General features: G+C 43.4%; 1 protein-coding gene across 2 annotated transcripts in view; it reads right to left on the minus strand.

Moving 5' to 3' along the window:
• Positions 1 to 20,928, minus strand: part of GRAMD1A (GRAM domain containing 1A) — a 72,541-nt gene that overhangs the window by 6,687 nt on the left and 44,926 nt on the right. For both annotated transcript variants that reach the window (XM_075277933.1, XM_075277932.1), the window contains exons 8-18: positions 14,727 to 14,842; positions 14,155 to 14,290; positions 12,961 to 13,162; positions 12,331 to 12,486; positions 12,013 to 12,131; positions 8,371 to 8,510; positions 7,871 to 7,974; positions 7,113 to 7,289; positions 4,573 to 4,657; positions 3,584 to 3,691; positions 1,617 to 1,737 (exon numbers count right to left, since the gene is read on the minus strand). In XM_075277933.1, the coding sequence (XP_075134034.1) occupies positions 1,617 to 1,737; positions 3,584 to 3,691; positions 4,573 to 4,657; positions 7,113 to 7,289; positions 7,871 to 7,974; positions 8,371 to 8,510; positions 12,013 to 12,131; positions 12,331 to 12,486; positions 12,961 to 13,162; positions 14,155 to 14,290; positions 14,727 to 14,842 (1,464 nt within the window). The remainder of the gene's footprint in view (positions 1 to 1,616; positions 1,738 to 3,583; positions 3,692 to 4,572; positions 4,658 to 7,112; positions 7,290 to 7,870; positions 7,975 to 8,370; positions 8,511 to 12,012; positions 12,132 to 12,330; positions 12,487 to 12,960; positions 13,163 to 14,154; positions 14,291 to 14,726; positions 14,843 to 20,928) is intronic.

Raw genomic sequence — 20,928 nt, forward strand, 5'->3', positions numbered from 1 at the left:
AGCCGGCCTCTCCCTCTCCCCCCACCATCGTAGCCTCTGCGGCTCTACCCCATATCACGATTGTTCTCCTCTGTGTCTGTAAACTACATTTGCTTCAGTGTTCTGTCATCATCAGGTCGTTTGCTTCAGATCAGACATGACAGTCAGAGAAGTAGAGCAGTGGTAATGAATGAATGATGATCAGTCACCTGTGTTTGCAGGCAAACAGGTGGCAAATCATCATACATTTATGACTATTGCCCTGATTCTCTGACTCCTGGAACCTACAAGATGCTGGAAAAGACAAAGGGAGAACTGCACTGGGTCACGGACAGCTAAATACTGTATGAAAATATGACACAGGTAGGTCCACTTCAGATTATTGCCTGCTCCTTACAACAAAGTGGGAAAGTGGGCAGTGATCTGAAGTGGCCTGTCCGGTGTCCTGATTTTCATATAGTTACATTAACCCGATGCAATCCACCTTTCCTTTTCTACTAGCCAACATCTTTGTAGTCTCCAGAAGCGTTCATTTCCCATCCCTGCCCCATACCAAAGTTGCGGTCTGAGGGTATCTACAATCTGCCGCCTGGTTCGAGATGCTCATTTCGCCTCATGGCACATGCTGTCTGAGGGTCTCTACAATCTGTCGCCTGATCAAGATACTCATCTCATCTTGTGGCACATAGTGTCCAAAGATCTCTACAATCTGTGGCCCAACTTGAGTCGCTCATCTTGCCTCATGGCACATGCTGTCTGAAGATCTCTACAATCTGCCGCCTGATCGAGATGCTCATCTGATCTTGTGGCACATGCTGTCTGAAGGTCTCTACAATCTACTGCATGATTTGAGAAGCGCATTTCGCCTCATGGCACATGCTGTCTGAAGAGCTCTACAATCTGCCGCCTCGTTTGAGTCGCTCATCTTGCCTCGTGGCACATGCTGTCTGAAGGTCTCTACAATCTGCCGCATGATTCGAGAAGCGCACTTCGCCTCATGGCACATGCTGTCTGAAGAACTCTACAATCTGCCGCCTCCTTTGAGATGCTCATCTCACCTCATGGCAAATATTTTCTAAAGGTCTCTACAATCTGTTGCCCGATTCAAGTTGCTCACTTTGCCTCGTGGCACATACTGTCTGAAGGTCTCTATAATCTGCTGCCTGAGGCGAGATGCAGCCCTGCTTATATTGACCACCTGGGTGTTTCTAGTTGTCCCTACACACTCTGTTACTGTTCGGTCAGTGCTGACTGTTCAGGGACACAACTCTTTGACAAGTGGAACAGTAGCACCCAGTTGTCAATTTATTCACAATTTTTCAAGGAGGAATAACAGAGGAATGGCAAGACACATGTAAGAAGAGATGCTACAGAATTGTTCTTTCATGTGAAACATAATTTCAGGGGGTGAGAGATCTCCTTTAAAGGTTCTATCGATTTTAAGGAGTATCTTGTCCCAGTACTCAGGAGAGAAGTGTTCATGAAATCAGTAGATAGTCCCAATGGTCACAGATCAACAACACTTCGCAAATTGTTGGGAATTTACCTGTTCCAACACCTAAGCCATTGAAAAGAAAAAACAAATTTGAAACATATAAGTATATCGTTACTGATCATTGTCCGGAGCCGTCCCTCACCTCGTCTAGTAGTTGTACTGAAGTCCGCAGCGTTTGCTTCCATTTCTGAACCTCGGCGTTGTGGAAACGTTTCTGAAGCTCAAGAATTTCTGCCCAATCTGCCGATGTCTGAGGAAACCTCCTAAGAATAGAGGACATGGTTACCACTTAAAATACCAACACCATCAGTAAGTAGGAGAGATGGGAATCATTGTATGCATGATGGAGGTGCTGTTAAAGAGGACCATTCACTATATCTAAAAACTCCCCACTGCTGAGCAATTAGTGCAGTCAGCTTTGGTGCCTAATATGCCAACTAGGGTCTCTAGTGTCACCAGAAGTAGGCAAGAAGGTGTGATTCTGAGCTCTTTTCATCCTCTAATAGGTCCTGCTCCATTGATACCAGTGCCTTTGGATTTTTTTTTCTCTAGTCCCCACCATTCGTGAGCAATCAGTGCAGATAGTTTTGGTGTTTAATAAGCCAACTAGACTCCCTAATGTCAAGAGGGTGGTGTCAGATAGTACAAGGGCTATGGGGGCGAGACTGAGCTCTAACATTGCCTTTGAGTTCTGAGTCATTGCTCTTGTGCCTGTTCCTGTCTGACTCCACCCACTTGACATGAGAGTATAGTTAGTATATCAGATATCAAAGCTGATTGATCCGGAACGATGGGAGTATAGAGAAACTAATTCTAACTGTGCTTGAATCAATACATCAGCACCTATTAACAATTGAAAAGTGTTTAGAATCACGCCCCCTTGTCTGCTCCTGGAGACACCACCCACTTGACATTAGGTAGTCTAGTTAGCTTATCGGGCACCAAAACTAACTGCACTGAGTGCTCCGGAATGGTGGGACCTAGAGAAAAAATTCCAACTGTGCTGGAATCAATGGAGGGGCTATTAACAGGGTGACAAGAGCTTAAGTTGGAGATGACACTGACTTTTATCTCCAGATAGAACTTTGATGGACCAGAACAACAGACATCGTGGCGTAGATGTGAATCTAACGTCACCGTTGTTTGTTTTGCTACATGAAGGTGTTTTCATCAGTTTTCTCTTAACGAAGGATTCATAATGTTATATATTTATGCAAATGATACCACAAGAAATGGAATGAAAGAATCATTAGCGGGCAGGGGATACAATGTAACAGACACACGTGTACATTAGGATCGGGGTGTAGGAGCCTGTAATGGTCTGGAGGAGGAAGCGCTCTACAGGATAATGGGACTTATGAATATTGTAAAGTTTCACTGGCGGCGATACAGGAACATAAAAGAAAGTCCGACAACTTGTGGTGGAAATATCCAGAATGTATAAGGCACTATTATTGGTTTTGTACAGGACAGACCGCTTTAAAGGACTTGTGTAGGATTACAAAAACATGACTGCTTTCACCCAGACATAGTGCTACACATGTCCATTGGTGGTCCTTGATATTGCAGTTTTTCAGCATTCATGTGAGCTGCAATACCAGCCACTGCCTGTGGACAACAGTGGCGCTGTAGTAAGAATAAAGCAGTTTTTTTATATTTAACTATACAGCAGAGCCTGTAAAGATCCCTCCCTGTTGCCCTGGGTCCTAAGAAGGCTCTTAAGACAGTTCACAACATCTGGAACCCATGTAGGCATTCTGCTTGGCCATAGATCCTAATTAGGGTTGAGTGATCAGGATCGGATTCAGATCGGCGATCGAGTAAATTTCATGATCGTTACTGGCATTCCGATCCCGATCTTTTCCGGCAGGATCGAGGTCATCTCAAGATCGGCTCAACCCTATTCATGTATATATCATTAATAGGGTTGAGCAATCGGGAGCGGGAAAGATCGGATGCCGATCGAGTAAATTTTACGATCGGGATCGGCTGGAAAATGATCAGAAATCGGATTTTAAAATCGATCCTGAAATCTCAAGATCGGCTCAACCCTAATCCTAATATATAGGTGCAGTTGTGGGACCCTCTGTCCATAGAGGAGATACTTACCCTTGGGACACAGCGTAACTCTGCCATGTCTGGAACGTTCGAGCTGTGTGTTCCAGAGACCACAAGCGATAGAAGAGCATCATATTGAGAACCACCAGGACCAATAATCTAGAAAAAGAAAGCGGGATTATGGGTACAGAAAGTTGAGGTCAACAATATGGGCGGTAAACAAAAAAAGAAACCACGTTCCCATGGACTATCTGTTCTTTGCCGGCTACCATCAGCTATCAACAAGCTAGGTGGGGAATTCTAGATGGGTAGAGGTCCTGGCAATTGCCAGAAATGGGGACACCAATCCTCAAAGCCACAAGACCATCGCTACGAGGAGTCTGAATGGAACGAAAGTTGAGGTTGCCCTTTAGATCTCTATTCAAGGTCTATGGCATTGGTGAAAGTAGCAGAAAATTGGATCTACATGCTGGCCATACACTTCAGATAGCCACCAAACAAGGTGGCCAAAAGCCTCCTGACTCCGCCATATACAGGCTTGGCTTAGTTGAATGTCCATGAGAAGGAAGAAAAACACTGGTAAACACCTCTTGAGGATTATCTACCCGGAGAACATGGTTGGCCACTTCCATCATGATTGATGGGCCTGGTTGTTACTCTTCTAATGTGTATGGCCAGATTTTGGCTTGGATGTTGTGGACATATTACAAAAAATAGAAAATATAGATATACGGCACGTAATCCCCAACGCTGAGACTATCAGGTCATGGATACAGGCATTGGAATAGAGATAAGCCCACACGTCAGGTTACTAACAATACTAAGACTCGAGAACAGTCATCCAACTCTATGTCACCATGGTAAGGGCTGGACCAAAGATGGTCTACCGGAAGAGGCCCGGCCCTGCAGAATACATATGCGTCATGTTCACTGCATTGGGGATGGTACTCCGCCAACGCACACAACAACCTTGATGCGAGGAACTTTATGTCATATAATTCTCAATGTGTAGGTAGAAGGTAGGTGGATTTGTTACTCACACAATACTGATGATGAAGAGAGCTGTAGGGATGTTCTGTGAGGTTCCTCTGTCTGACAGGTGGGAGAGCTGAGAGGAGACGCTACCTGTGGTGGGCAAGATGGAGACAGGATGATAAGTACAGGAAAGCAAAAACACGGGATCATGGCAAGAGGCTACACCTCTCTAACAGAAGCCATGGTCATCACGTGGTCTTCAGCCATCACCATGGTCTTCACGTGGTCTGCAGCCATCACCATGGTCTTCATGTGGTCTTCAGCCATCACCATGGTCTTCACGTGGTCTGCAGCCATCACCATGGTCTTCACGTGGTCTGCAGCCATCACCATGGTCTTCACGTGGTCTGCAGCCATCACCATGGTCTTCACGTGGTCTGCAGCCATCACCATGGTCTTCACGTGCCTGGGACGCATCCTACATGCCTTGTATTCACACTATAGATCAGTTCAGATGAAGGTCTACACGACCGAAACGTCAACTATTGTGATCTATTAGTCTTTTTCATATTACTGCGACCCCTATGTCCAAAGGCACAACAAATGATGTACACGGTGTTGTAAATAAATTTATTTCCCTTTTTGGCAACAAAACCTGTGTGTGCGACAACATTTTTTGATTAATCTGATTGTGGGGTCGAAGGACCCTTTGACGTCTGCACCACACTTTCTAAATTTGTGAGTGTGCGGCACCATTGCCTTTTTTTCATTCATGGTCTTCACGTGGTCTGCAGCCATCACCATGGTCTTCACGTGGTCTGCAGCCATCACCATGGTCTTCACGTGGTCTTCAGCCATCCCCATGGTTTTCAGGCTTCCTAGTCATTCTAGTATCTAGTGCACATGCAAATCCTCTCTCTACTACCATCATAATCAATCATTTTATTTCTAAGGCTCCTGTAAGATTAGGGATGCCCCTGGGGACCAGAGAAGTTGCTGTGTCTGGAGGAAGCACTTATGCCAACACGATCAAGAGTGGAGAAACCCAACTGCATAGAGACCCAATACTTCAGTAGAAAACTGCTATATAATCTGATCCCGATTCATCCCATAATCTAGGATCCCCTATAAGGGAGGTTGTCCGTTGACTATACAGTGCCTGATGTATGGACTTGTATTCTGTGCGCAGACACTGAACAAGCAGGGGCTATAACTAAAGACCAATTCAACATACTGTATTTGCAACATGACCTGAATGTCATTTATGGTATATTGTAGGAGCCCTATAAGACAGGGGCACTTGACTATACGCAGTCTGATATAAAGGCAATTCTCTAGGCACAGACACTGAACAAGCAGGAGATGTAAATGATGATAAATTCTATATATAAAGCCATGACGTAGTGTTCTGCACCATCACGGACCATACACATACTATAGACCCATGTAGGGCCAGTGGCTCTCATCCGCTCAGTCTGGTAAGTGTTAAACATCAATGACATCAAAAATCCAATATCATCATCACCTGGAAACCCTAACCACAGCGGCAGTAATTGGCCCGGTGACTTCCTATAGATCTCTGCTAAATTGGCCTCTAAGCAGTGGAGATTATCTATAGCCGTAAACTGGGGAATAATCCGGAAAAATACAAATCCCGTCTCCTCTGCCCTTCCTTATGACGGAGACAAAAAGTCATGTCAATATGCCGAGATGGCGTTTCATACTCCTCTGTGTCGGGGTGAGATGCACCTAATCTAGTGGAACAAGCCTCTTACACAAAAAGAGGGGCATTTTTGGCCCAGTTTTCCAAAAAGCGGCATGGACGACGCAAAAAAAATTGCCTAGGGACACCAGTGCGGGGATATAATAAATACCACCACCATGAGTTGGTTGATATAAAAGGTCCTCATAATGGGCAACTTATGACCCATGCAAAATGGACAACTTTACGAAAAATAAAAGGAGTTCCACTAGCGCCACCTACTGGACGGCACTCATCTGCAGACACCCGTTTCAAGGTACATGCCCATCAACAGATTTTTTATTTCCATACCTTTTTCACGGAGGCCTATAAGACTCCTTACGCTCACATGGGGCTTTATGCAGAGAGAAACCGATCACTCGGTGTTCCCGTGCAAAATGGTCAAGGACGATGGGTGCGGTACAATATACAATGAGGGTCCCACGTGTAGCCAAGAGAGTAAGTGGTCAAGTGAAGAATAGAGCTTATGGAATACATGGAACATGGAGGACTCAGGACTCTCTGGCCTACCTGAGAACTGGACACCATCGTACCCTACATTACTGGGCTATAACCAGCAAAATCTCTGGTGGTCCAACATGACCCAAGTCACTTGACTTTACCCCTAGTGAGTTGGGGAGTTGACAGTTTTTGGCTCATCTTTACTATCCTATTATACACTGTACAATTTTTTGGAAGTTCCTTGCGTGCATTAGGTTGGAAGCTCAGGTGTGTCCTGCTAGGACATGGCGTGACGTTGCGTGGATCAAGAACATCCTCGCAATTATGACAGATGGGTAACAGGCATCGGCCATTATTACTATATGTGAAGTAGAATTGTCATACATGGTCTTATTTTGATACCTGAAGTTCTGGAGTGTCGGTTAACCCTCACATTGTCCAGGGGTGGAGCAACCGTGTTTAGCGAGTCCACATGATGGTTCTTCCAGCTCAAGGTTCTCTTCCGACGCCGTAATGCTGGCTTTTCTCTAACGCCCAGCTCTTCCACACAGGATTGTTCTAACCTGACCACTGCGTCCGCTGATGGTAGGCAAAAAGAAGAGAAACAAGTCACTAAAAACATGTAAAAAGAATCGTGAGGACTATAGGGGTCATGAACAAGAGCAAGGAGCTTCTACACCAACAATTGTCTTAGCTTTGGAGATGTCTACACCAACAATTGTCTTAGCTTTGGGGATGGTTGGCAGGGTGTGTTGGGTTGACTACCGGGGTGGAGTATGGATATGGACGTCCCTTTCTAGGGGTGGTCCATAAAACCAAAGAACATCCTCTACTCTAAGACAGCAGAGCCACATGATGGGAGAGGTGCATCGTGGTCTTCAAACTGGTTCCTGAAGCCACCCTCTTCAAGAGTCAAGCCAATATGGCTCCTGATATCACGGTTATCAGAGAACACCCGGGATAGACTAAGGGTTCTTAAAACAATTGATGAATGTTTTTACTTGGGCTTTCCGAAAGTCAATCTAAAATTCACACAATGTTTCACAATGTGACTTGATGGACCCAACTGCACATAGATGGATCGGCCACTATGGGTTGTCCATCCGATATTACAATGTTGTGTGTAGACATAGGTCCATCTTATCAGGAACGGAACGTACCAAGCTGTTTAAAGTGCTCCTCCATCCCACTCCATGAATTTTTTTCGATAATGCCTCGTACCAGACTCCACGGTTGCTTCCGGTAAACGATCTCTGAGGACACCCTACAATACAATGGTCAGAAGGTTATCAAGGCTGCCTGTAAGGATCAGCATGGTGCCATCTGTGCGGGAAGTCCAAAGTTAAATGAGAATTTAGGCCTCACTTAGAAGTTCCTATCAGTTGAGTTGAGTTCTTCTTTAACTATAATGACAGGTATAGGTTCTCCATAGTAACAACACATAATGGGCCTGTCAGGCGTCTCATTATATCTACTTGTGTAGGAGCATAAACCGAGATGTCAGTCATACTGTAGGGGGGCAGATGAGGGGGCACAAGTGATGAGCAATCCCGGGTGGGAGTGTTGAGTGGGCACATAATCAGTTGTCAAAACAGATCTGAAGGGGGGGGAATAAGGTGCAGATTGCTTATGGGGAAGGAGTGGAATTAAATCCCAATACCTTAGACGCGCTTTACTCTTGGTCACGCTGGTGATGCAGTATCGGTGAGCAGTGTAAAAATAATCCTGGTAGGGAATGCCTTGTGTGACCACTTGTGTGTCCAGGATACAGAGCGACCCCTTCAGACTGTAAGTCAGTGTCTAGGTGTAAACAAGAACATATTATACATTGTGCCTTCAGACAGTATTATAGTAGTTATATTCTTGTACATAGGAGGTAGTATTATAGTAGTTATATTCCTGTACATAGGAGGTAGTATTATAGTAGTTATATTCTTGTACATAGGAGTAGTATTATAGTAGTTATATTCTTGTATATAGGAGTAGTATTATAGTAGTTATATTCTTATACATAGGAGGTAGTATTATAGTAGTTATATTCTTGTACATAGGAGTAGTATTATATTAGTTATATTCTTGTACATAGGAGGTAGTATTATAGTAGTTATATTCTTGTACATAGGAGCAGTATTATAGTAGTTATATTCTTGTACATAGCAGCAGTATGAGAGTAGTTATATTTTTGTATATAGAGAGTAGTAATATAGTGGTTATATTCTTGTACATAGGAGTAGTATTATAGTAGTTATATTCTTGTACATAGGAGCAGTATTATAGTAGTTATATTCTTGTACATAGAAGTAGTATTATAGTAGTTATATTCTTGTACATAGGAGCAGTATTATAGTAGTTATATTCTTGTACATAGGAGTAGTATTATATTAGTTATATTCTTGTACATAGAAGTAGTATTATAGTAGTTATATTCTTGTATATAGGAGCAGTATTATAGTAGTTATATTCTTGTATATAGGAGTAGTATTATAGTAGTTATATTCTTGTACATAGGAGTAGTATTATAGTAGTAATATTCTTGTACATAGAAGTAGTATTATAGTAGTTATATTCTTGTACATAGAAGTAGTATTATAGTAGTTATATTCTTGTACATAGGAGTAGTATTATAGTAGTTATATTCTTGTACATAGGAGCAGTATTATAGTAGTTATATTCTTGTACATAGGAGTAGTATTATAGTAGTTATATTCTTGTACATAGAAGTAGTATTATAGTAGTTATATTCTTGTACATAGGAGTAGTATTATAGTAGTTATATTCTTGTACATAGGAGCAGTATTATAATAGTTATATTCTTGTACATAGCAGCAGTATTATAGTAGTTATATTCTTGTACATAGAAGTAGTATTATAGTAGTTATATTCTTGTATATAGGAGCAGGATTATAGTAGTTATATTCTTGTACATAGGAGTAGTATTATAGTAGTTATATTCTTGTACATAGGAGTAGTATTATAGTAGTAATATTCTTGTACATAGGAGTAGTATTATAGTAGTTATATTCTTGTACATAGAAGTAGTATTATAGTAGTTATATTCTTGTACATAGGAGTAGTATTATAGTAGTTATATTCTTGTACATAGGAGCAGTATTATAGTAGTAATATTCTTGTACATAGGAGTAGTATTATAGTAGTTATATTCTTGTACATAGAAGTAGTATTATAGTAGTTATATTCTTGTACATAGGAGCAGTATTATAATAGTTATATTCTTGTACATAGCAGCAGTATTATAGTAGTTATATTCTTGTACATAGGAGCAGTATTATAGTAGTTATATTCTTGTACATAGGGGGCAGTATTATAGTAGTTATATTCTTGTACATAGGAGCAGTATTATAGTAGTTATATTCTTGTACATAGAAGCAGTATTATAGTAGTTATATTCTTGTACATAGGAGTAGTATTATAGTAGTTATATTCTTGTACATAGGAGCAGTATTATAGTAGTTATATTCTTGTACATAGCAGCAGTATGAGAGTAGTTATATTTTTGTATATAGAGAGTAGTAATATAGTGGTTATATTCTTGTACATAGGAGTAGTATTATAGTAGTTATATTCTTGTACATAGGAGCAGTATTATAGTAGTTATATTCTTGTACATAGGAGTAGTATTATAGTAGTTATATTCTTGTACATAGAAGTAGTATTATAGTAGTTATATTCTTGTATATAGGAGCAGTATTATAGTAGTTATATTCTTGTATATAGGAGTAGTATTATAGTAGTTATATTCTTGTACATAGGAGTAGTATTATAGTAGTAATATTCTTGTACATAGGAGTAGTATTATAGTAGTTATATTCTTGTACATAGAAGTAGTATTATAGTAGTTATATTCTTGTACATAGGAGTAGTATTATAGTAGTTATATTCTTGTACATAGGAGCAGTATTATAGTAGTAATATTCTTGTACATAGGAGTAGTATTATAGTAGTTATATTCTTGTACATAGAAGTAGTATTATAGTAGTTATATTCTTGTACATAGGAGTAGTATTATAGTAGTTATATTCTTGTACATAGGAGCAGTATTATAATAGTTATATTCTTGTACATAGCAGCAGTATTATAGTAGTTATATTCTTGTACATAGAAGTAGTATTATAGTAGTTATATTCTTGTATATAGGAGCAGGATTATAGTAGTTATAATCTTGTACATAGGAGCAGTATTATAGTAGTTATATTCTTGTACATAGGAGTAGTATTATAGTAGTTATATTCTTGTACATAGGGGTAGTATTATAGTAGTTATATTCTTGTACATAGGAGCAGTATTATAGTAGTTATATTCTTGTACATAGGGGGCAGTATTATAGTAGTTATATTCTTGTATATAGGAGCAGTATTATAGTAGTTATATTCATGTATATAGGAGTAGTATTATAGTAGTTATATTCTTGTACATAGGAGTAGTATTATAGTAGTAATATTCTTGTACATAGGAGTAGTATTATAGTAGTTATATTCTTGTACATAGAAGTAGTATTATAGTAGTTATATTCTTGTACATAGGAGTAGTATTATAGTAGTTATATTCTTGTACATAGGAGCAGTATTATAGTAGTAATATTCTTGTACATAGGAGTAGTATTATAGTAGTTATATTCTTGTACATAGAAGTAGTATTATAGTAGTTATATTCTTGTACATAGGAGTAGTATTATAGTAGTTATATTCTTGTACATAGGAGCAGTATTATAATAGTTATATTCTTGTACATAGCAGCAGTATTATAGTAGTTATATTCTTGTACATAGAAGTAGTATTATAGTAGTTATATTCTTGTATATAGGAGCAGGATTATAGTAGTTATAATCTTGTACATAGGAGCAGTATTATAGTAGTTATATTCTTGTACATAGGAGTAGTATTATAGTAGTTATATTCTTGTAAATAGGAGCAGGATTATAGTAGTTATAATCTTGTACATAGGAGCAGTATTATAGTAGTTATATTCTTGTACATAGGAGCAGGATTATAGTAGTTATATTCTTGTACATAGGAGCAGTATTATAGTAGTTATATTCTTGTACATAGGGGGCAGTATTATAGTAGTTATATTCTTGTACATAGGAGCAGTATTATAGTAGTTATATTCTTGTACATAGAAGCAGTATTATAGTAGTTATATTCTTGTACATAGGAGTAGTATTATAGTAGTTATATTCTTGTACATAGGAGTAGTATTATAGTAGTTATATTCTTGTACATAGGAGTAGTATTATAGTAGTTATATTCTTGGCTAGTGGATAGCTGTTGAATCTGTCTCTTACCTGAGTCTCTACAGCAGGGGCTGATTTGGGCCCCAGCGGGTTATTGATGGGAATGGTGTAGTTGATAACTCGAGACTGTTTGCCGCTGCTGTCAGGCGACCAGGGGTTTATTACTATATCTGTAGGGATCATATAAGTGATTACAGATGACATAATAGTAGACAATCTGGTGAATATTCTGTTATAATAAATTATCCCCCCCCCCCTCCCCCATAGATGATTCGACGGGTTTTAATTTGATCATTTTGTTACCAATGATGAACCATTCCTGAATTATAATAAATACTTTTTTATAACATGCAGAAGACGGCCACTGACCTGTGAACTTTCTCAACTCCATGAATTCGATCATAAATCTGGTGTCGGAGGTCAGAAGCTGCTGCAGGCGGTCCGCACTGATGTGATACACAGCATTGATGTGCAGTCGGCCCGGCAGGTCAGAGGTCAGCGCGTCCTTACCGAAGCCAGACGTTTCTGAAATAAAACAGATGGACATGACGATCTGCATCTATGTACGACACACGGACACTAACTACAAGTCCCAGAATATCACTTCCTTTTAATGCCATGACAATGACTGGCAGTCGGGGGACCCCCGTCGCCTTCTCCGTTCACCTTGTTATCAGACACCAGATGTTCAATGTGATAAGTCAAAGCTGCAAGATCAATTATACCATAATACAGGATCCCATCTCGCCGTCTCCACCGGTCTGCCAGACTGCCTGCACCGTATGCCGCCGCGCCACGGCAGGGGGTTTTATGACAACAGATGATCATTATCAAACTCCATTTACACCAGTGCATTGCATTGTGGGAGATACAAATCAGGCTACTATACATTGCCTTTATCTAAGTCAGGTTCTAGAACCTGAAAGGAATCCAGCACATTTCTGAGTGCAGCTTTTACTGTGACTAGAGTACAAGATTCAAGCAGACAATATATCTTACCCTCATCCTGTGTGGAGCTTGGGGTGGAGTTGTTGCTTAGGTCTGTGGGAAGGTCCTCTCCAGGAAGAAGGTCTAGAGCGGGCAGAGAGTCCAGCAGCCCCGATCCAGCCATCTCCGAAAGAGGCGTCACCGTCTGACTGGAGGAACCGTCCAACTGCGAGTCCGAAAGCAAGTCCGACTGTCCGGCCATATCTTCTACTGACTGCAGAAAGCCATAAGCACTACATGTAAACTGCACAAACTACTCACATTATATGTATCTTTAAGATGTAAGTGTTTTCACCCAGCTTTTCTGGGCTCCTGAATGGCAAATCTGCCATTTTATATCTGTATAAACCCTCTGGTGTTCTGGAATCACTTGAAACTGAAATACTCTGCACTGCTGTAAAACATTGAGTTTATTCTGTGCACCAGATGTGTTTTAGACAATTTTTACAATACATGGTGTGGCTAAAAGTATTTGTCAATTTATTTTTTTTTTTTTGTAGATTGTGAGCCCCATATAGGGATCACAATGTCCATTTTTTCCTATCAGCATGTCTTAGTACAATGGGAGGAAATCCACGCAAACACGGGGAGAACATACAAACTCCTTGCAGATGTTGTTCCTGGCAGGATTCGAACCCAGGACTCCAGCGCTGCAAGGCTGCAGTGCTAACCACTGAGCCACCGTGTTGCCCCTTGGTATTTGTCAAATTTATCAGTTCAGGTGCGCACCAATATTTTGGAGCAATAACGGGTCAAGAGGAAGGGTGCGTTCACATCTGCGCAGGTTAATCCGTTTTTTCTGCTATGTCGTAGAACTAGACAGAACAAAGACAGCGCCATCTAATGGTGGACAACAACGGACCCCACTGACTATAAGGCTAGGGCCACACTGTGATTTTGGCCATGACTCTCATTGCGTTTTGCAACTCCTTCACTTAGGTTAGTGAAGTGCAAAAATGTCGAACATTGCTCAACTTTTTTGCAACGGTTGCGGCACCCTTTGGGGTCGCCATGCGATTCTACTCACTGTCATGAGTGAAGAAGTCAATGAGCAATACAGGGATCTGTGATCGTGCCATGGAGTCGCAGTCAGATATACAATGTGTTCTCTCGGACATCACCGAAAAGTCGTACATGCAAGGATTTTACAGTCACAGGGATATATTGACCCCCCATAGGGTCTCATCACACATTGTTGCATCTTACCGTAAGCAAACCTTCACCGCTGCTGGCAAGAGAGGTGAAAGAGTCCGTAGGCAGCAGCTTGGGGCTGGTGCTCAGCTTGTCACTGCGGGTGGACGTGTCACTCAGATCTGGGCCCTCGGGATACTCCTCACTGACCCTAAATACAAGCAAGGGAAAAGTTATAGCCCTGACCATAAAATATATTAAATGGGATCTTGTGCCCTCTAGTGTCTCATGATAAAATAGCAGCGTTTCGTCCTCACTGCAGGCAGCTGCAACGTCTACCACGTCCCAGGCATCCACCCGCCATGTCAGCTGCTGTCTACACGTGGGTGGTCTGAGGCTGGCACTGCCACTATGCGACACCCAGGCCCAGCATTTCTAAGAGTATGAGTGTCAGGATATTAGATAGATTTGTGCTAATGGTTTGCTCTCAGAGACTGGATGCAATAGTAACAAACCCTCAGCTGGGAGACCTATTAGGAACGTTCCCTTTCGCTACCTTGAACTGAAACCTAAAGTCCCATAAGGGCCATTTCCTAGGATCTGCTGTGTAAGGGATAGGTCACATAACAGAAGACGGGCGCACTCACCCCAGGCCATTGAGCAGATCTCGCGGAGACACGTAGTCCTCGTCCTCGCTGGTCAGGCCAAGCTCGGTACCATAACACTGGTGGACCGTGTGCCACAACTCCTGGGGGGACAGCGTCTGCCGGGAGAGATGACAAGAACGGTTTGACGCTGATCTCTACTGACCGCACGGCGAACGCTGCGAGGGATGAAGACGTCACAGACATACAAGGCATAGGGAAGACCGACAAGGATGTGTTAGCTTTATAGGTCTAACCAACGGCTCATCGGGTAGACCGACATGTGACCCCGTGACCCCCATAAGTATATAGAATATGGGTTAGGGTTATATACATCCTGTACACCCTAAAATACTCGCACACATCATCTAATCTAGGAAGAGGCTCCGGCCTAGTCATAAATCAGCCAGCGCCAGAATGGACATCTATACCAGATAGGAAGGGGCGCAGATTTCCGTTCTCAGAACAAAAACTCGATGGCGTCTTAATTCGCGTCCCCGTTGAGATCACTTGCACACTTGGCTGAGCCCGGCATATACAAGAAGAACAAGTGCTTCTATTGAAGCGTATGGCCATTGTAGATGTATGGTCATTGTAAGTGTATGGCCATTGTAGGTGTATGGCCAGCTTGTAGGTATATGACCAGCTTGTAGGTATATGGCCAGCTTGTAGGTATATGGCCAGCTTGTAGGTATATGGCCAGCTTGTAGGTATATAGCCAGCTTGTAGGTATATGGCCAGCTTGGAGGTATATGGCCAGCTTGGAGGTATATGGCCAGCTTGGAGGTATATGGCCAGCTTGTAGGTATATGACCAGCTTGTAGGTGTATGACCAGCTTGTAGGTGTATGGCCAGCTTGTAGGTATATGGCCAGCTTGCAGATATATGCCCAGCTTGTAGGTGTATGACCAGCTTGTAGGTGTATGGCCAGCTTGTAGGTATATGGCCAGCTTGTAGGTATATGGCCAGCTTGCAGATATATGCCCAGCTTGCAGATATATGCCCAGCTTGTAGGTGTATGACCAGCTTGTAGGTGTATGGCCAGCTTGTAGGTATATGGCCAGCTTGTAGGTGTATGGCCATTGTAGGTGTATGACCAGCCTGTAGGTGTATGGCCAGCTTGTAGGTATATGACCAGCCTGTAGATATATGGCCAGCTTGTAGGTATATGGCCAGCTTGTAGGTATATGGCCAGCTTGTAGGTGTATGACCATTGTAGGTGTATGGCCAGCTTGTAGGTGTTTGGCCAGCTTGTAGGTGTATGGCCAGCTTGTAGGTGTATGGCCAGCTTGTAGGTGTATGGCCAGCTTGTAGGTGTATGGCCAGCCTGTAGATATATGGCCAGCTTGTAGGTATATGGCCAGCTTGTAGGTATATGGCCAGCTTGTAGGTGTATGACCATTGTAGGTGTATGGCCAGCTTGTAGGTGTATGGCCAGCTTGTAGGTGTATGGCCAGCTTGTAGGTGTATGGCCAGCTTGTAGGTATATGACAAGTTTGTAGGTATATGGCCATTATAGGTGTATGACCAGCCTGTAGGTATATGGCCAGCTTGTAGGTATATGGCCAGCTTGTAGGTATATGGCCATTGTAGGTATATGACCAGCTTGGAGGTGTATGACCAGCCTGTAGGTATATGACCAGCCTGTAGGTATATGACCAGCTTGTGGTGTCACTTTAATTGCTTATCTTGTCCTTGTAGGTTCCTCTTTTCATGGGGTTATATAGGAGGACAGTGACAGGGATCGGTGAGCCCTGGGGCTGGGCTACTTAAAGGGCCATGAACTCTTGTCAGCAAAGCTATGATAATGGGATTATCTTATCAGAAGCGACCAAAGTCTCCTTATCACAAATGTTCCAGGGAAGTCATAAATCTGGTTTAGATTTCACATCTATTCCAGCATTAGATCATCTTTTGTTATCTATGACCATGTGCGTGTCGCCAGGCCGTAACCGAACAAAACCTGGATGACACCCGTGTGCCGCCCGCCACCCATTCACAACTCTCAGTGAGCCGGGGCCATAAAACAGACAGCTATAGGACCGTCATGAATTGCCCTCCGGGATCATGGCCACATACACGGGCCCATGACAATACATAGGGGGTGTAGGCGGCCATAGAAGTGAATGGTTGTGTACACGGAGCCCTGTACACGCTGGCCCTAGTACGTATGGCCAGCAGATGTCATATAACAAAACCTTATTCCCTATAGGCTGGGAATAAACCAGAACAACTCCCAATAACCTCCATACATCTGTCTGTGGTCGGGTCTGTCTTGGCATCATTCCTACTAAATGTCAGGAATCGACAGGGAACTGTCTCCAAAAGGTGGCGCTAGAGCACACTCCCCTTTTTCACCATGAAGGATTTATTTGCATATTCCTTTCCCAATATACAATATGCAAATTAACTTAAAGGGGGTGTCCTGCATCCGACCAAGTGTAAAGGCTGAGGGGGGTCCGAATTTTAACAGAATGCACTCAGAGAACATTTGGGTCGGATGGCGATGCCTTTGGGCGCCCTAATCTTCTGTTAATTATAATCACACCACCAACCGTAATTACCGCCACAGCAACGACTGAAGTGGAAACCGCTGCGGTGTAATTACAGAGACAACGCCCCTAATGAAATTAACTCATTAACGCCAAGATGTCATCACTAAGGAGAGATCACATCCGAAGGGAGATGTAAGTAAATATGTGCACCCCCTCCCATACCCCCTGGGCGCACATTAATTCTATTCAACAGCTCAATTCAATGAAAGCAAGCAGACGGGATGCAACTGTAACAAATCCTCAGCAGAACAAGGATAGGAAAAATTCCCTTGTAAACAAAACAAAACAAAAAAATTGCAGGCGTTCCTCCTGCTCCCCCTCCTACAGGCACCCTGTCTTCTGCTTTCTTTGGTTCCCTTCTGGATGTGATCTCCACTAATTTGATTGGATAGCCTACCCATGCACTCAATGTTCCCCTAGTCTATGGGTGTCAGGGTTGTCAGACACCCCAGAACAGGGTTGGCTCAGCAATAGGCAAACCTGAAAAGGGATCATTGGGTTCAGAGGACAAAGCTAAAGGGGTTTTCTGGGACCATGATATTGATTGCTGTGGCCTCTTTACTACTTACCAAGCACAGCAACGTACACTGCTTAGTGGCTGTGCTTGGTATTGCAGCTCAGATCCATTCATTGGAGAAGAGGAAGTCGAGATATTGTCGAGCCATCACAATTCTTGTCAATATGTAAATGAGCACTTTGGAGGAACAAGGCGCTGCCATTACATCAAAGAGCTCTTTGGCAGATTCATCAAAACGGCAATATCTCAGCAATGGAGGTAGCGATTCACAAGGGGGAAAAACAGTTTGATTCAGATGACACTAACCTATCTATCTGCAGGGCTGGGGTGATATGCTGGATCTGGTGACAGTAACCTATCTATCTGCAGGGCTGGGGTGATATGCTGGTTCTAGTGACAGTAACCTATCTATCTCCAGGGCTGGGGTGATATGCTGGGGTCTGGTGACAGTAACCTATCTATCTGCAGGGCTGGGGTGATATGCTGGTTCTGGTGACAGTAACCTATCTATCTGCAGGGATGGGGTGATATGCTGGTTCTGGGGACACTAACCTATCTATCTGCAGGGCTGGGGTGATATGCTGGTTCTGGTGTCACTAACCTATCTATCTGCAGGGCTGGGGTGATATGCTGGGTCTGGTGACACTAACCTATCTATCTGCAGGGCTGGGGTGATATGCTGGTTCTGGTGTCACTAACCTATCTATCTGCAGGGCTGGGGTGATATGCTGGTTCTGGGGACACTAACCTATCTATCTGCAGGGCTGGGGTGATATGCTGGGTCTGCTGACAGTAACCTATCTATCTGCAGGACTGGGGTGATATGCTGGTTCTGGTGTCACTAACCTATCTATCTGCAGGACTGGGGTGATATGCTGGGTCTGGTGACACTAACCTATCTATCTGCATGGCTGGGGTGATATTCGGGATCTGGTGACAGTAACCTATCTATCTGCAGGGCTGGGGTGATATGCTGGTACTGGGGACAGTAACCTATCTATCTGCAGGGCTGGGGAGATATGCTGGTTCTGGTGATAGTAACCTATCTATCTGCAGGGCTGGGGTGATATGCTGGGTCTGGTGACAGTAACCTATCTATCTGCAGGGCTGGGGTGATATGCTGGGTCTGGTGACAGTAACCTATCTATCTGCAGGGCTGGGGTGATATGCTGGTACTGGTGACGCTAACCTATCTATCTGCAGGGCTGGGGTGATATGCTGGTACTGGGGACAGTAACCTATCTATCTGCAGGGCTGGGGTGATATGCTGGGTCTGGTGACAGTAACCTATCTATCTGCAGGGCTGGGGTGATATGCTGGTCCTGGTGACACTAACCTATCTATCTGCAGGGCTGGGGTGATATGCTGGTTCTGGTGACAGTAACCTATCTATCTGCAGGACTGGGGTGATATGCTGGTCCTGGTGACACTAACCTATCTATCTGCAGGGCTGGGGTGATATGCTGGTCCTGGTGACACTAACCTATCTATCTGCAGGGCTGAGGTGATATGCTGGGTCTGGTGACAGTAATCTATCTATCTGCAGGGCTGGGGTGATATGCTGGGTCTGGTGACAGTAACCTATCTATCTGCAGGACTGGGGTGATATGCTGGTTCTGGTGACACTAACCTATCTATCTGCAGGGCTGGGGTGATATGCTGGGTCTGGTGACACTAACCTATCTATCTGCAGGACTGGGGTGATATGCTGGTTCTGCTGACAGTAACCTATCTATCTGCAGGGCTGGGGTGATATGCTGGGTCTGGTGACACTAACCTATCTATCTGTAGGACTGGGGTGATATGCTGGTTCTGGTGACACTAACCTATCTATCTGCAGGGCTGGGGTGATATGCTGGTTCTGGTGACAGTAATCTATCTATCTGCAGGGCTGGGGTGATATGCTGGTCCTGGTGACACTAACCTATCTATCTGCAGGACTGGGGTGATATGCTGGTTCTGGTGACAGTAACCTATCTATCTGCAGGGCTGGGGTGATATGCTGGTTCTGGTGACAGTAACCTATCTATCTGCAGGACTGGGGTGATATGCTGGTCCTGGTGACACTAACCTATCTATCTGCAGGGCTGGGGTGATATGCTGGTTCTGGTGACAGTAACCTATCTATCTGCAGGACTGGGGTGATATGCTGGTCCTGGTGACACTAACCTATCTATCTGCAGGACTGGGGTGATATGCTGGTTCTGGTGACAGTAACCTATCTATCTGCAGGGCTGGGGTGATATGCTGGGTCTGGTGACACTAACCTATCTATCTGCAGGACTGGGGTGATATGCTGGTTCTGGTGACACTAACCTATCTATCTGCAGGACTGGGGTGATATGCTGGGTCTGGTGACACTAACCTATCTATCTGCAGGTCTGGGGTGATATGCTGGTTCTGCTGACAGTAACCTATCTATCTGCAGGGCTGGGGTGATATGCTGGGTCTGGTGACAGTAATCTATCTATCTGCAGGGCTGGGGTGATATGCTGGTTCTGCTGACAGTAACCTATCTATCTGCAGGGCTGGGGTGATATGCTGGGTCTGGTGACAGTAATCTATCTATCTGCAGGGCTGGGGTGATATCCCAGGGGTCTGGGGTCAGACCCTTTTGTATGTTTGTCATGTCTAGGGTAGACAGTGGGGTCACCAAGTCAACAGGAGGGAGGTCTGATCTTCTGGGAAGGGTAAACATGAGGGCGGCAGATGGGGAAAGTCTCCATGTCTGGGATTTGTGTACATTATGGAGGTTAAACGTAAAAAAGAGATGGAACTGAGATAGGAGAAGGTGTAAATGGCTGAGATTTACGGCAAGTCCTCGCCCTCCCTTACTGGGTCTTCACGCCCCATGAGATATAAACAATGGCTTAACAAGTCAGCAGGTACACAGTATACAGGAACACAGAGCAACTATGCAAGCTTACGTACAAGGGCTGAATTTGGCGATCAAGAAGTCTGCCTACCCAATGTTGTATAGTTACCTGCAGTCCCATGTAACAGGGGCAATTTGCTCAACCCTTGTGCTAGATGATAAATTCAGCTTGGTTTGATGCCTTATATCCCCACCATATACCGCTTACCTATATCTGGATGATATACCCCTTACCCATCCCCCGCATTACATCTCCTT

This window comes from Leptodactylus fuscus, chromosome 6, assembly GCF_031893055.1.
Source record: "Leptodactylus fuscus isolate aLepFus1 chromosome 6, aLepFus1.hap2, whole genome shotgun sequence".
Classification (NCBI taxonomy): Eukaryota; Metazoa; Chordata; class Amphibia; order Anura; family Leptodactylidae; genus Leptodactylus; species Leptodactylus fuscus.